The sequence below is a fragment of the Balaenoptera physalus genome (genome assembly GCF_965194825.1).
Source record: "Balaenoptera physalus genome assembly, chromosome: 1".
NCBI classification, from domain to species: Eukaryota; Metazoa; Chordata; class Mammalia; order Artiodactyla; family Balaenopteridae; genus Balaenoptera; species Balaenoptera physalus.
The window spans coordinates 43,687,612-43,702,940 of record NC_138882.1 but is presented as its reverse complement, the minus strand read 5'-3'; the positions used below and the strand labels follow the sequence as shown (position 1 = coordinate 43,702,940).

General features: G+C 39.9%; 1 protein-coding gene across 1 annotated transcript in view; it reads right to left on the bottom strand.

The window, feature by feature from the left end:
- CENPF (centromere protein F) overlaps positions 1-15,329 on the bottom strand; it is a 66,987-nt gene that overhangs the window by 12,363 nt on the left and 39,295 nt on the right. The window contains exons 13-19 of the mRNA XM_082471426.1: positions 12,129-14,870; positions 10,739-10,891; positions 7,639-7,815; positions 7,131-7,292; positions 4,684-4,846; positions 2,987-3,463; positions 1,369-1,547 (exon numbers count right to left, since the gene is read on the bottom strand). Of these exons, the coding sequence (XP_082327552.1) occupies positions 1,369-1,547; positions 2,987-3,463; positions 4,684-4,846; positions 7,131-7,292; positions 7,639-7,815; positions 10,739-10,891; positions 12,129-14,870 (4,053 nt within the window). The remainder of the gene's footprint in view (positions 1-1,368; positions 1,548-2,986; positions 3,464-4,683; positions 4,847-7,130; positions 7,293-7,638; positions 7,816-10,738; positions 10,892-12,128; positions 14,871-15,329) is intronic.

The following is a 15,329-nucleotide window of genomic DNA, read 5'->3' as shown; positions in this document are numbered from 1 at the left end:
ATCCAAAAGTGAAATCCAAATGTGAGTGAGTGAGTGAGAAAAAAAAAAAAAGAGAGAGAGAAAGGTGGGTGGAGGGGTGGGGATGGGGAAGAAATTTGCACAAAATAGTAGAATATTTCTAATACAAGGCATGAATGGGCCCATTTTAATGAGTGAAAGAAAACCTCAGACCCTTCTTCCTCACTCCTGAGTTAATCAAATTTTTATTATAATATAAGTTATGAACAAACTTAATAGTAGGCATAAATTCCTTAATCCTTAAAGCCCTTATACATCAACATAGCAAATGTGCATATATGTTCTTGCTTTGATATAACTAATCACCAGTGTCTTTGTATTTGGTGTCTAAAATCCTACTGAGGAGCATGCCTGCCCACTTAAGAATTACTACATTACACAAATAGGATTACTACACTTTCAAAGCTTTGTTGGCTGGTTCAAGGTAATCATATTGAATACTTAAACTCTGACAAGTAAGCAATCAAAATAAAATCACAACATTAAAAAAAAAAAAAAATCTGTGAGCCATTCTAGAAACTTCCAACAAGATTCCTGCAATCCCTAGTTTGAGAAACAATGGGAAAAGAGCAAGACTGGAGCTGAGAGAGAGAGTCGGTGTTAAGTCTGGGCAGGTTCAATCTTTGTAAGTCTTACTTTCTTCCTCCTTTTATAATACTACTTACTAGGAGAGTACAATAAAATAAGAAAATAAAACTTGAGTTCCATAAAATACATATTCTTTGCATACATAAGTGGTAGATGCTGGTATGGATTATTGTAATGGGACAAAGATCTGTGAAGCAAATATCCTCTATGCTTTAAATAACGTGACTGGGCTGTTTGCAAGGTGCAGAGAGGTCCCTAAGATCCCAGCCCTCCCTACCCTCAACAATCAAAATAGAGACATCCATATAAACAGAGCTACTTTCTCCAGACATCTACTGAAATATGTGCTTTTTGTAGGAAAGTAAAGGAATAATAAAACACAAAGAGTCAGCAGCTGGGGGGCAGATGGGTGAGAGGGAAAACTGTGAAGCAAGCAATGACCAGTACCCGTGCCAAACCCTTCAATGGTACTGCCCGAAACTTTCTTACGGACCCTTTGAGTTCTGATCTAACAACGCCAATTCCCGTCAAACGATTTATAAGTGGCCGCTGGGTCAAGGACAAGATTGTGCGGCAGGGTAATGTGATGTTTATCCTCGCATATGCTCACTACTTTCCTCACTACTGACTTCTTTATACCCCAGGGAGAAGGTCAGACTTTGAAGAGTTCCTGAGTCAGAGGGCGCAGTGTCAAACCCTCGCCCAGATAATGCTGTCATTTCCTGGATTTCAAACGGTAGATACATGTTCACTGTAGTTTACCTTTTGTGATCTGCTGCCACCAGCTGTTGATTTGGAGGTCTCAGTGAGATTTTCTTTGTCGAGACTTAGGGGGGATGGTGCTAACTTCTGCGCAGCAAGGCGGGGGCTGGTCCTTGTCACCATGGTTGTTCTCCGCAGGATGTATGGGCTACTCTTTCCTGTTGGGATGTCGGCAAACCCTAAAGGCAAAAAGCTGACTGTCAACACTGCTGGCTCCAATTCTACCTACGGTGGGAGTACTATTCACTAGGTGAAGTTTGAGCAAGGATAAGGGTGACTCCGAAAACACTTTCTCCTAGCCACAGTGGACAATGGACACACTTTATTCATAGTTACCCTGGAGTCATCAAATTGAATAAATCACTAACAGGTTTTTTTCTTATTAGAAACATAAGAAACCACATGGGGAAAATAACATTAAACAGAAAAAATTCTTCCTGCTCCTTTTATGTGGATGTCTTAACTCGCACTTTTCTAAGAAGAACACACCAGCAGGCCTTCCTGTAAGATTTGGATTAGAGGGGGAAAAAATGGGTGAAATGGAAAGGAAAGAGATAAAAGAAAAGGTCTGCTCTTGTTGAAAGGGGGAAAATGTGAAATGGTAACAGCTACTTGAGGTAACTACGCTCAGGTAGAAAAACTAGGTGGGAGGAAAGATTTGACCTTGCTCTGCACTCCTCATCTCCTTCCACAGAGGGAACTGACAGGACCTGTGATGACCGAGAGGAGAAGGGCAATGCCAAGGATACTTAAAGAAAGCATGTCACACACAGCATTAAAGTAACTACAGTAACTACAGCAGCATGCGTTTTTGCTTTGTTTTTAACCCTTTAACTACAAATAAAAAACAGAAACGAGAAAGAGATAGCTAAATATTTAGGGGTTAGATTTCCTAAGGGCTAGAGTTACTCAGAACAGTGCTTCTCAAATTATCTATGGCAAAAAATCGGTTTTGATATTTTGTGGGGGAGGGGTGGGAAGTAATTTCCCATCTGCTGTGGAATGATACTTTTGTATAGTACAATAAGAATGAATCTAATAGAAAACTGATTATGTGCTTGAATGTTGCAACAATAGCAAAGGGCTATGAAAATTTCAAACTCTTACTCTTGATTTCTATACATTGTTTTGATCTTGGAGCAGTGTAACAAACGTTCCTAGACTGGCCCCCAATCTCTGGTCTGCACTTGGAGGACCGGTGGGTTTTAAAAAAAAAAGTGGTAAGTGGCTTCAGCCAGGGGTCCAGCATCATCAGGCCCATCCTCTAGCTCACCCACTACCTGGGTCACACATGACTAAAGGTGGGAAAGCTCGAAGGGTGTCTTTGATTTGGGGATTTTTCAACACAGAAATACCAATTTCTAAACAGGTTTGTGACAGCCATTTTTCAAATCTCCTAGTACTTTTGGTACTGTGACATGAGTAATTAGATCTTAGCCATTCTCTCATGACAGAAAAGAAAGTATATACCTAACCAGTTTAACAGTGGACTATTGCTTCTGAAGGTCAATGAGTACTGTTACGCAATAACCTAAAAAATAAATGCTTCTGTCTTTTTGTATGTGAATTTTTATGAGCACTTTCAAAAGAACACAAATACTTTTTGAATTATGAGTACCTTTCTTTACAACTTCTGGAAGTCCCTCTGGCTCAGGCTCAGCGTCTTCTGCGTCCTCTGCAGGGTGAATACCACTTTTGACCGCTTTCCTGCTTTTTTTAGAAAATTTCTCTGGTGTAGAAGGTGTGGTTTCTCCCCCATCCTCCTGAATCCCACCGGACCTCTGCCTCTTGCCTGAAGCTTTATTTTGGCCAGATGATAACTTCTTTTCAGTAGCAGAAGGGACTGGGGATGGTGCTGGAACAACTGAATTCAGGGAAGGAGAACTTCGAAGATTAACTTTACATCGTTGTGAACTCAGACGGGCAACCTGTGTTTCTAACATCTCTTTGGCTTTCTCTAATTTCTCATGGCTTATAAGCAGGGAACAGTATTTATCCAGGTATTCGTCTGCCTCCTTGGTTTTTTCTTCAAGGGTTTCTTTCAGTTCTTTCATCTCGGTCATTAATTCATCAACATTAACATCCACAACAGTACCTGTCAAAAATAAAGTGACACATCATTTGTAACTTGACGCATCTCTGATTAACACTGGGCGTCAATCAGCAAGCAGATAACCTTAGACTTGCTTCTTGATTTTTTTTTTTTGGGGGAAGAGTGGCGGAAGATCTATCTGTATATGTTCTTATAGTTCTTGTTTGGGAGGGATCATATCAACATACATATTCTAGTGAGTTACATACTTATTGGGATAGCTTAAACATAACCCACCAAAATCTCAAACTCATACTTCAGCCAATCCATCAAACCTTCTTGTAGTTATCATATGACATCAAATGAATTAATTTATTACATCCCCGATTTTCCCCTGTCCATCCTTTCTATTGTAAGGGAATGAACAGTAAAAGTCGACAGAGAATATAAAGTCACTGCTGTAATGGCTTTGGGAGATAGGAAGGGGCCAGTGACAAGACAAGGCCAAAGAAGTTCTGAAAACCATTTGGAGGCAATGGAGGATCTGATGGACAAGGGCTTGAGGGATACTATAAGGGAAGAGGTCTCAGTAACTTATAGCTGCCTGGTTGGCACTGATTCCATTAGAGAAACTCCCTGGAGCCCTGATCCATTCTGAGTACTCTTCTCAGCAGGCAAGACTGGTGACCTCCCACCCGTGCCAATTTATGTATGGTCCAGAAGAGCCACTTATACTATGCTTGCCATCATCTATCCACACAGAAAAAGCATTCCACTCTGGGGGCATACGTGGAGAAAAGTGACAGGAAGAGTTGTCATTTCTTTTTTATTTCACCTCCACACCCAAAAATATAGCCCCCAACCCTTCCATTTAGTTGACCCACCAGGATGGGCCAAGGACAACCAGAATCAGCTGTTTATAAATTACCAATGCCAGCTCAGATGCCAGTCTTCCTTTACATTAGAACTACATCATGGACAGCCACATGAAAAACTCTTCTTGGAAAGGCTCGTTGGCAGAAAGGGCTACCAGTTCTTTGTATGTTTTATAGAACAGAAGATGCAATAATTCTATTTTTAAAATGCAGGCTTCATTCTGAATCCTATTAATGACCCCAAGCTAAGCACAAAATTCTGAAATTGGAAAATGGCTAACTGCTGAAAATCAGCATGCAGTCATAGAACAGGGCACTAACGACACTTCCCATGCAGACACACCATACGTGTATGATTCACTAGTGGAAGACAGTTTGGGCTCACTGATTTACCCAGTTAACACCCACCTGCTTTCTGTTTCTCTTGTGCAGCTTCAAGATGAGACACCTCTTTCTGCAACATCTCCTTTTCTTCTTCCAGCTGTTTACAGGATTTGATCAACAACTTTATTTTCCCCTGGGCACGATCGTTTTCCTTCTTCAACTTATCTGCATATTTTAGATTTTCCATCTACAAAACAGAAGTAATTCCACTTAAAACCTTGAATTGCTTTTCATACACATATGGAAAAATAATAAGATATAATTAAGAATCATATGCTGTAAATTTAAGAACTATTATCTTCAAAACAATTCATCTTCTCTGCTCAGTGTCCTAAGTCCCCCCAGTAGACACTGTGGTTTTGTCACTCCCTTTCTTAGTATCAGCAAGCATCAGTCATAGTTCTTAATATAATGCCCTATTAAGTAGCCCACTATGTCTGTGTTTATCCAATAGGAATCACACCGGGAGGTAGGGGCCAAGGGTCCATGCACATATTCTTGGTAGGCCAAACACTCCAGATGACAGAATTGTTCCCTTTTGTGATCTGTACTGTTGCACAATTTCAATACCTAAGATGGCATTTGTTTAGTCACACCAAGTGATACTACGGCTCACCACACAAATTTAAGGCCAAATGATATTATGGTTTACAATACAAATTTAAATTCTATAGCAGCTCAAACAAAAAGTGAATAGAATGGTGGCAGAATTATGTCATCAAGCACTTCTCAGTAGCACATGTTCACAGTTCCTTAAGCACAATTGCAAAATCAAAAAAAAACCTCTGAAAATGATTTCTAGGCAAAACTTGACTTGAACAGATATGAAGGAATTTATTCCTTTATTTATCCCACCTTGTAAAAATATTCATACATTTTGCTGTAGAAATATGAATTTGATTATGAAGTATTACCCCAAGATTCTGATGGGACATTATGTAATAAGTGGCATATGCATTGCATTATGCAATATCTAAGAAATGCAGAATTGTAAAACAATCTAGCTATAAGAGTTTCTGATAAGAGATCATGAACATATAAAGGCAGACCAAACTATTAAAAAAAAAAAAAAGAAGAACCTGAGCATCGCATTCATGTTACAAGTAGATTTCATTCTTTGAACATTTCACCTTGAAATAATTTATTAGCAATGTTGCAGTAAATCTGCACTTTCAGAACTTTCTATTTCTGATTCCAACAGTAATTGGATTAGAGATAGATTTAATTCAATTTCAGCAATGCTGGGACTTCCCTGGTGGTCCAGTGGGTAGCCCTCCACGCTCCCAATGCAGGGGGCCTGGGTTCGATCCCTGGTCAGGGAACTAGATTCCACATGCATGCCGCAACTAAGAAGCCCGCATGCCGCAACTAAAGATCTTGCATGCTGCAATGAAGATCCCACGTGCCATAACTAAGACCCAGCGCAGCCAAAATAAATAAATAAATAAATAAATAAATAAATAAATAAAACAATGCTTATCAACTTCTACTTCATTAAAATTATATAAGATTTATATAGACTCAACTAACAATGTACCATTTTGTACACGGCATATATATAAATAGACATTCCCCACAGTACAACTGTCGAAGATTAAAAAAAAGGAGAAAGTAAGTAAATTAAAACGTAGACCTGAAGCTACTTCTGTCTTGTTATTAAACCTAACATCTCTCATTTTGTAGCAACAGAACATTATTGATCATTAATGTTATTTTGCACTTAGTTTGTATTTTATTGGTATATTTCCTTCACCTTGATAATTGTATAAGAGCTGTAAACATAAGAAATCTATGCCTAGCTTTCTGACCTTTACGGAAAAATATTTATTTTCCAGGTTCATATTTTACATTCTGGATGGTATTCGTTTTATGAAAAGAATTTTGTGGGTATCAAAACAGCCTCCCTCTCCAGGTAGAATTACTGTAGCATCTTCTACCGTCTAACAGTACTGAGATTAGGGCTCACCTCCTTTTTTTTTATAAAGAAAAAAGTTTTATGTTCCTTGCATGGAAAAGAAAAGGAGAACATACACATACGTGTACCTGACCAAGTGCTTGGCTCACCTTGATCTCCCCATAAGCCATGGTAAAGTGGGTTTGGTGACAGCAGTGAACCTGAAGACCAGTCATGCAAGACTTTCACCACCAAATTATTCTTATCCACACCTGGAGGGGCCTGCCCTGATCTGTTATTGGCTTGATCTTCATATCCATCTCAAGAAGTCTCTGACATCCTCTACTTTGAGAGGATTCACTGGGCAATGAATGAAGTTTATTCAAGCTATGGAACTGCAGGCTATCCTCTAATTTTTAAAAAAACCTCAGCAGACAACTGATGAATGATATTATTTATGATTATAAAAAACTTTTTTCATGAAAATTAAAATGAAAGCACTTAATTTCATACTGTTAAAACCACTGTTAGATGTATGAACCATTCTAAGTCATGAAGTAATGATAAGTGAACATACCTTGGTTTTCTTCAATTCTTCTAAAATCTCAGTGGTCACTTTCAAAGAATTATTGAGTTCTTCTTTACTGGACTTTAAGAGGTCTATCTCCACCTTCTGTGAGCTGAGACATTCTTCCTTAGAAGTCAATTTCTCTCGATATGTCTGGATTTCCATTTCATACTAGGGCAGAAAAATGTTACTTTAGCCAGGAGGCTCAGGTGCAAATATTGTAAGGAAAACAAACAAAAAAGAAAACTGCTGTTCCGGGGACCATTTCAAATGGTCTTTGCAACTCCCTTACTATTCTACTCCAAGACGGAAATGTATTTTTAAAAAAATCAAGTCATAAAATAAGACATGTGCAAGTAACTGGGGGAAAGATAGGGAACTTAATAGGATGGGATGTTCACAGGATTATATGTCATAATAATAATGCAGAACACTGACCTTCTTGGAAAAAATGCGTCATCACCATGGTCAACACACTCTCTCCAGTTCCCCCAGTCACCAGACCACACATTTTTACCTGTTTGTTTATATCCAGAAGCAAAGTCTGGTGTTTCTTTTCAGCTTCCTGAAGCCGTAGCTGATATTCAGCTATTTCTTCTCTCATCTTCCCTTGCTTTTCTATCTGGTCTTTGTGTACACAATCCAAACTCTTCTTCAGTTCACTATTTTCTAGCATGAGCTCCTTCAGTTGACCCTAATGAGAAAAATAATAAATTCATGGGAAGATAATTAAGAACCTGGATATATATGTATCAACATCTAGAAAATATTGAATACTGAGTACTGGTTATATATATCAATATCTAGAAAATACTGAGTACTGAGTACTGTCTTGCCTGTCATAGTGTACAGGCAAGACAATCTATATAGAATTAGTGCTATAATCCTTAGCAATGTACAGTCGACACTCTGTTTCCCCAGATTTCACATTCACTGATTCAACCAACTACAGAACAAAAATATTCCAAAACACAAATTCCAGAAATTTCCAAAAAGCCAAACTTGAATTTGCTGTGTACCAGCAACTTTTTACACAGCATTAACATTGTATTTACAACTATTTAGGTAGTATTAGGTATTTTAAGTAATGCAGAGATGACTTAAAGTATACAGGAGGTGGTGTGCAGGTTATATGCAAACACTATGCCATTTTATATAAGGGACTTGAGCATCTGCGGATTTTGGAATCTGTGGAGGGCCTGGAACCAATGCCCCGTGGATACCAAGGGATGACTGTATTCACTTTAAATGGCGATTTCACCTCCAGTGGCAATTTCCTTTGCTCCAGCCCAAGGTTACATCCACGGGGAACATAGAATCTCTGAAACCTCGACTTCGCTACTGAAACACTCTGGACCAAACCCTCCTAGGCTCCCAGGCTCACTTATTTAAGTACTTCTAGTGCAGTAATTTCTTGACTTCATCAGCAGTATCACCACCACCTTCACACTCAAGCCCCTCCAGACTTACGTTTTCTTCTTTGGCCAGCTTAGGTTCCATCTTCTATCAGTTTAAGAATTTCCTTCCCAATGCCCCCCACTCTTCTGCCCTTCTCTCCCTTCACTGTGCAGGACTATCAACACTGCAGCCCTAGAGGTATCTGGCTTCTCCGTGCCTGACCCCAAACAGCTGTTTCTATACGTGTTTATATACATGCTGTGTCCACTTCCTCATCAACCATTCACTCCTCAACCCACTCCAACCTGCTTTCATCCCAGCTCCTCCTGAAATGGCTTTTCACGGCGTCGTTAAGCTCCATGTTGCAAACCCGAGGAGCATTCTTCAGCCCTCATCTCATTCGACCTCCAAGTAGAATCTGCTGCCGCTGACCACTCCTTCGGTCTTGAGAGAGCCTGCATGTGTGGCTTCTAGAACATGACACTCTCCTGGTTTGCCTCATCTTGTCTTCTCAGTTTCTCTGCTGGCTCTTCCTCCTCCATCTCACCCTACGTGCTGGAGGGTATCTGGGCTAGGCCCTGAGCCATCTTCTCTTCTCCATCTATATTTTCTACCATTCCCATAATTTTTAAACACTGCCTATATTCTGAACTAGCCAAATTCATGTATCCACCCTAAACGTTCCCTTCAATCTCCAGCCTCATGTATTTGGTGTCACTTTAGATTCTACTCCAGTTCTCTACCATGCCTTTCTACTGCTCCAACCTTCTTTCCTATTATTTTCCATCTGACTCAAGGCACAATGGCTTCCTTTCCATTTCTAAAATGTACAAAGATCTTTCTAATTTCAGAGATGCTATCACACTGCTTTCTAGACCTAGAAGGCTCCTTTGTCTGCCCTGTTCTTCACATGGCTGACTCCTTGCCTTGCACGTGACATTCTCTGACCACCCCATCTAAATTAGGTTCCTCCTTACCCCACACTCCACTTCCCAAATATTCTGCAGTGAAGAATCTTGCTTCCTTTATAGCACTTAACAGTTTATGATTATTTGATATATTTCCTATTTAATGATTTATTATATGTCAAAATGGTAAGTTCTATGAGTGCAGGAAGAACCACAGGACAGCTATCGCTCACCATTCTATCCTCTGACCTTAGCCGTGTTTATAGAATGAATAAAGCCATTGCAGACTAACACACTCATATGTATGGCCTTGAGGCTGAACACATAGCTCTCCTTTTTAGTAGAGCCTATAAATGAAAGACAAATAACAATATACTTGGGATACTCCCAAGCTGCTCAGTACCAAAGGAGATTTTAGCAGACGCAGGACTCAAATATTATCCATAGGAACTCCTTCCACACAGCATTGCCAGAAAATTCCATGAGCCAGTTGCTGAGATTAAATGCCAAAACTTTTCAATTTTCATTAGATTAAATACCACATTTAAAGAAAAGCACTAACTTCCCCAACTCCTTATACAGGCCATTACAAATATCGTTTCAACTTTTTTTGATTACTCTGGGTCATAATCACAATTATATTTTGCTGTCCTTTTCTGAGAATTACTTAGGGATGAAGTTGCACAAGGACTACATGAATATAGGAGTGTTTACCATTTGCACGCATGGTAGCTGCTACCTAAGACTTGGTGTTAAGAGATTCAGGAGAAAGCACATGAATCAGCAATGTCTATTAGGGAACCAGCAGTGGTGGCAGCAGCCCAAATGCTATAGTTCTGCCACAACCTGCCCTAAAATAGCACCCCAAGACTGCTCCAACTTTGCATCTTACTATGACTTTCTTTCTGTTACTTTGTTAGTTCTTTGCAAGATCAATGCATTTGTCTCTAGCAACGTTCTGGCTTGTAATCTGTGGCAGGCTAGGACAACAGCCTACTGAAAGTGGCATGAAATCCATTTCTGGTATGTGTTAATGTAGTTACAAGGGTCGTCTTCTATGAAAGAACTACTTGGGCTCCGTGACAGGTATTTCCATGTGTTCAGGGGCCTTGCCTGACTCTTTCCGGGCTCATGACAGTGCTGGATGGCGAAAATTACTGCAGGTCTGATCATGACATAAGCTTGGGTTACTCTTTTCAAAAGCTAAAAAAAAAGTTTGGTACAGTACAGAAGGTCTTACAAAAACAAACAAGGAGAGAGTGCACAAGAATTATCAGAGGAGTGTAATGAATCTGTCACAGAGAAACTTACTTTTCTGCTCTTTATTTCTTCCGACACTAATTTTAAATCTTCAGTTAGCCTGTTTTTCTCCCTACTAAATTCTTCTTTCAGCTCCGTCGTTTTCTGTACCATCGCATGCATTTCCTTCTGCAGCTCAGTTTCCTTCACAGTCATTGTGTTTACCTGAAATTTCGTCTTCGTTAGGATCTGCTTATGGTTGTCTGTTTGATCAAATTAATCACTCTTATACAGCATATTCACGACATTCGCTTTAGCTTCCAATAATAAAATAAAACCCAGCTAATCCTCCCTTTACTAATCCACTCAACTAATGTTCTCAAAACCTACTGGTAAGCTTACCTTTTCTTCTCTGCAAGATTTAATAAAAGACAACAATAAGGAAAGGAATGACAAAGAAAGATAATATTACCAAGTCTTAAAATCCTTCATAGAAGTAATGATTTGAATTAAACTTAAATATCAGAGAATATTGTACGAGGCAGTGACTTAATCTATCAGCTCTTGGATCTCTTACTAATTCTCCAATACCATGCTAAAATGCAAGAAACATGACTATGATTCGTTAAAACCAGTTAAAGCAGTATTATTTACATTCATCCCTATATCAGACTGAAACAGCCTGGTATAGTTTGTCTAATTGTCTCCACCCATAACTGCCATACAAAAACTTGAAATTCTTGGAAAATAGAGAGGTATGACTGATTGTATTTTCTGGACAGTCTCTTAATATTTGTCCAGTAAAAACTTAATTTGAAGGAATCACTTTCCTAGGTCAGTAAGTATAGGGCAAAAACTTAATTTTTCTTTAATAATTGAGCTTCCAGATGGCAGATTTTCCCTTTAAACATCAGCTAACAGAACAGGAGACTGCCCGAAGAGAAGGTACAAAAGAGGGGCTGAAAGCATAAAAATCCCCAGGACATGCCCTGGGAGCCATGAGGGTTCTATTGGTTACAATCGTATCAGTATCTTTAATAGTTCTTTCTCCTAAAGGCAAAAAAAGGCAGGGCAGCAGCAAAGGGGATCCCTACTGATTCTAACTGATATCTGTTATACTCTCTACAGCAGTGGTTCTCAACTGAGTATGGGTATGGGGGCTACTATTCTGATGTACTGTGAGAAAGGAACCACACACAATCCAAAAGCTTCTGCCCTGTCCAGGTGCCACAGTGAAAACCATGCCAATCCATAGAAGTGCCCCATGGAAGTGTGTGCCAAAGCAAAGGGCCACCACTGCTGGAGCCAACTCAATGTCCCCACAGTTCAAGACCCCAAAATTTAAAGCCTTTACAAAGTTTGGCCCAATACTGCAAACATTGTCCAGAAGGAAACAGAATTCACACAGTGGTTGACCCTCCCGCATGACAACACATTCAAATGTAGAGATAAAGCCACTTACTTTTTCAACAAAGGACATTTTTTCCATTTTTGTCAATTCAAGCGCTTTCTCCAGATCCTTGGAAGAATTCTGCAGAGCTTCTAAGGCGTCCTGCAAAGTGTCATTTTTGGATTGCAGCACTTGGGTCTTCTGCTCCAATTCCACCATCAGATTTTCCAGTTTTGTTCTTTGCTCCTCCCAAAGTTGCTGTTCTCCTTCCATCTGGGACAGTTTAGAGACCAGCTGCTCTTGGTCCTGAACATGATTTTTTAGTATCCTGATTTCTTCATCCTTTTTCTCTAGTTTCTGTTTGCCATCTTCTACTTCTTGAATGAGGCCATTCACAGAAGACTGCAAAAGCATGTAATTACTTTTGGCCTCATCAAGACCCTGTAGCAGTTGAGCCTTCTCATGTTCAAGGGAATCTACCTGACTACTCAGGCTCTGTTCTTCCACCTTCCAGGTCTCCTGGTCATCACACAAGGCTGCTACTTCCTCACTTAGCTCTTTCAGTTGTGTTTGCAGTATCTCCACCACAGCTTTAGATTCTTCTTTCATCTGTTCTTTTTCTTGCTCTTTTTCTTGCAGTAGATTTTCAAATGAAGAGTTTAATGTTTCTAATTCAGACACTCGACCTTGCTCTTTTTGTAATTCTTTTGTCAGATCTTCTTTTTCTGACCTTGTATTGACAAGATCTAACTCCAAAGCTCTCAGATTTTGGGCCATCTCCTCTATTTTTGCTTTCAGGGTCTCTACCTCTGCTTTGGACTTCTCAGCCTCAAGAATCACATGCTCTTGGTTTTTTCCTGATACCTCTAGTTCTCTTTCAAGGTTCTCAACTGTATCCTTAAGCAAAGCTGCCTGATGCTCACTTTCCTTCAGTTTTTCTAAGATATGGAGCTGCTTCCTTTCATTAGTATCTAGGTGGACTTTCAGCTTTCCAATGTTATTTCTCAGCTGATGTACTTCCTGCACTGGGGAGTCCAGACTCTGTTCTTCCACCTTCCAGGTCTCCTGCTCATCACACAAGGCTGCTACTTCCTCACTTAGCTCTTTCAATTGTGTTTGCAGTATCTCCACCACAGCTTTAGATTCTTCTTTCATCTGTATTTTCTCTCGCTCCTTTTCTTCTAATACATTTTTCAATGAAGAGAGTAACGTGTGTAATTCAGACACCTGACCTTGTTTGTCTTGTAGTTGTTTCACCAGATTTTCTTTTTCGGACCGTATGGTGACAAGGTCTAAATCTAAAGCTTTCAGGCTTTCCGTCATCAATTCTATTTGTGTTTTTAGGGTCTCCACCTCTGCCTTGGAATTCTCAGCATCAAGAATCACCAGCTCTTGGTTTTCTTCTGCCATATGCAATTCCCTTTCCAGGGTCTCAACTTTATCCTGAAGCGAGTCGTTCCTACGCTCGCTTTCTTTCAGTTTCTCTGAGACGTGGAGCTGCTTCTTTTCATCGGCCTCGATGCGGACCCTAAGTTTCTCAATGCCTTTTCTCAGCTGGTGCACTTCCTCCTGCGTTGAGCTCAGCCTCACCGCGACCTCACCTTTCTCCATCAGTGCAGCCTCCAAGGCCTTGGCGACGGTCAGCTTTTCATGCTCCAATTCACTCAGTTTCGTCTGCAGGCTCTCGGATTCCCTTACGAGTGATTCTGTCTCTTTATTCAGTTGTCTGATTTGGTTTTCCAGCTCACTTCTTACCAAAGACAGTGCCTGAGAGTCCTTTTCCAAACTCTGCAGCTGCTCTTGGAGATGCAGACACTCATCTTGATGAGATTCGAGCTCTCGTATTTTCTCCTTCATCTTTTCAGACATCTGATCCAGCTCTTGATTTTCTTTTGACAAAGTATCTAATTCTCCACGAAGCTGGTCTCTCTCACTTGTGACCACCAAGAGTTCTTCCTCAAGACAGGTTATAAATTCCTGCTTATTTTCATTGTCTTTTTCTAAAAACAGCTTCTCTGTTTGAACTACCTCTAAGTTGGCTTCCGCAGAGAGGGCCTGATGCTCTGTGCTACCTCTCTCAGCTTTCATCCTCTGCAGCTCATTTTCCACACTGAGACATCTCTCTCTCCAGTTGTCGGTCACCTTGGCTACCTCATCTTCAATACCTTCATGTGACAATTTATCTGTGCCCATTTCTAAGTTAGAAGTGAGGCCTCCCGAACTTTCTACTCTCTGGTTATCACGAGAAAAGGATTCCAATTTTTCACTGAAATCTGATTTTTCTTTCTTAAGTTCCTCAACTATTTTTTCCAATTCTATACATGCTTCAATCTTGGTAGTTAGTTGTACTTCCTGTAAATTGAGTTTTGAGTCTAATGCCTTGATTTCATTTAGCAAGCTTTCAACTTTTTGGTCACGTTCCTTTATGCCATGAAGTAATCTCACATTCTCATTTGATGTCTCTTTTACCTGCAGTTGGAGATTCTGAATGGTTACCTGATTCTCCAGAAAATCCATAGGTACCGAAGCATCAGGACCGGAAAGTGACAATTCAGAAATGCATTCTGAACAGCCCTGGGTTGTGTCTTCCACTGGGGTCCCATGACTGGTTTCTGGGGACTGCTCCCTGGACCATTCTCCTATAAGTTTGATTGCACTCGTCTTAGTTATTTTCTCCATCTCTAGACTGAGGTCCTGCTGAACATCTTTTTCACAAATCTGATGAATCTCATGCTTTGGTGTCCTCTCTTTAGTTTCTGAAGTATATTCTTCTGATTCTCTTATGTCACAGCTATCGTTTCCACCCCGAATGGCCTGTAGTTGTAAGATATAATGAGAAGGCACTTTATTTTTCAAGAAGAATCAAAATAGAATAAATCGGCTGAATTATAGTATTATTTTTGAGAAACTGGCTACTTGCTTCTGCTAAACACATCTCTTCAAAGGGCATTCTTCCCACCAAATTCACCTCTCTCCGTCCAAATATTCAACACAATTAAACAAACATTCAGTAAGTGTTCTCTATGGGCAAGGTACTGGGTATTTATCATGAAGACAAACCTTTCAGGGTCAGTTACGTGATCATCTAAATTGTGATGTAGTTACATTTCAAAATTTTTCCCTTGCTAGCAATATGCTAGGTAACCTAAATATGAAATTTTCTTTGGGATTATCAAATAAGAGGCCAACAAATTCCACATAAAATGGTCGGCTTCCATCTTCAGCATTTATGATATTCTTCGACAAGAGAAGGCAGTAGGGTTTCATGACCAG